The sequence below is a fragment of the Camelina sativa genome, chromosome 16 (assembly GCF_000633955.1).
Source record: "Camelina sativa cultivar DH55 chromosome 16, Cs, whole genome shotgun sequence".
NCBI lineage: Eukaryota > Viridiplantae > Streptophyta > Magnoliopsida > Brassicales > Brassicaceae > Camelina > Camelina sativa.
This window is the reverse complement of record NC_025700.1, coordinates 16,451,774-16,452,603: the sequence shown is the minus strand read 5'-3', so window position 1 is coordinate 16,452,603 and position 830 is coordinate 16,451,774. Positions and strand designations below refer to the sequence as shown.

General features: G+C 34.7%; 1 protein-coding gene across 1 annotated transcript in view; it reads left to right on the top strand.

The window, feature by feature from the left end:
- LOC104750800 (cyclic dof factor 5-like) overlaps positions 228 to 830 on the top strand; it is a 5,678-nt gene continuing 5,075 nt past the window's right edge. The window contains exon 1 of the mRNA XM_010472648.2: positions 228 to 629. Coding sequence (XP_010470950.1) covers positions 264 to 629 — 366 coding nt within the window. The 5' untranslated portion in view covers positions 228 to 263. The remainder of the gene's footprint in view (positions 630 to 830) is intronic.

The window sequence follows — 830 nt, the reverse complement described above, 5'->3', positions numbered from 1 at the left end:
TACGTAACTAGATAATAATATTTTCATTCTTATAAAAATGCTTTTTGTAATAAACCAGAGGACACTACGAACCAAGTGTTTTTTTTTTCCCTCTAAATATTCCTTATAATATCCTATGTGGCAACAAAGAGAAAGGTGAGAAAATCTTTTAGAACGCCACTAGAAGAGGGAATCAAAAAGAGCGTGAAAAAGATCTCAAAATGCCAACTTCCTTAATAAAACATGTGGCTCTCACATTTTCACAAGTCTCTCTCTCTCTCTCTATGCTGACTTGTAATTTTCTCTTTCTCTCTATCTATCTTCTTTCTTCTTCTTTTATGCACTATCTATCGTCATTAATACCCAACCCCAAGCCCCTTGTTTTTCTCTCCATGCTCCGATCTTTAAAGAAAGAAAAAAACGATTTAAACCTTCATATACCTAGAAGTTTCCATCATAATATAGTTATGTCTAAAACTAGAGATACGGAGATAAAATTGTTTGGGAGGACAATCACATCTTTCCTGGCTGTGAATCATTGTGATCCGTCGTCGGTGTCCCCTTTTCACGATGTTTCTTCCGATCAAAGCAAGGATGGTTCTTCTTCTTCCTCGTCGTCTTCTTGTTCTCCAACGATTGGACCAAACAAGGTATGTCATGAGAATCCATTTTTTTTCTTCTTTCCCTTATGTTGTGTTGTTGGTTAATCATCTATCAACGAACTTCTTGATAGATTCTATTGTGGGTCAATTTTATTTAAGATTCTGAGGGAGGCCCATTTCTGAATTGATGGAATCTAGTAATTGGTCGATCTCGATCTGATTTTTTTTTTTTTTTTTTTTTTTTTTTTT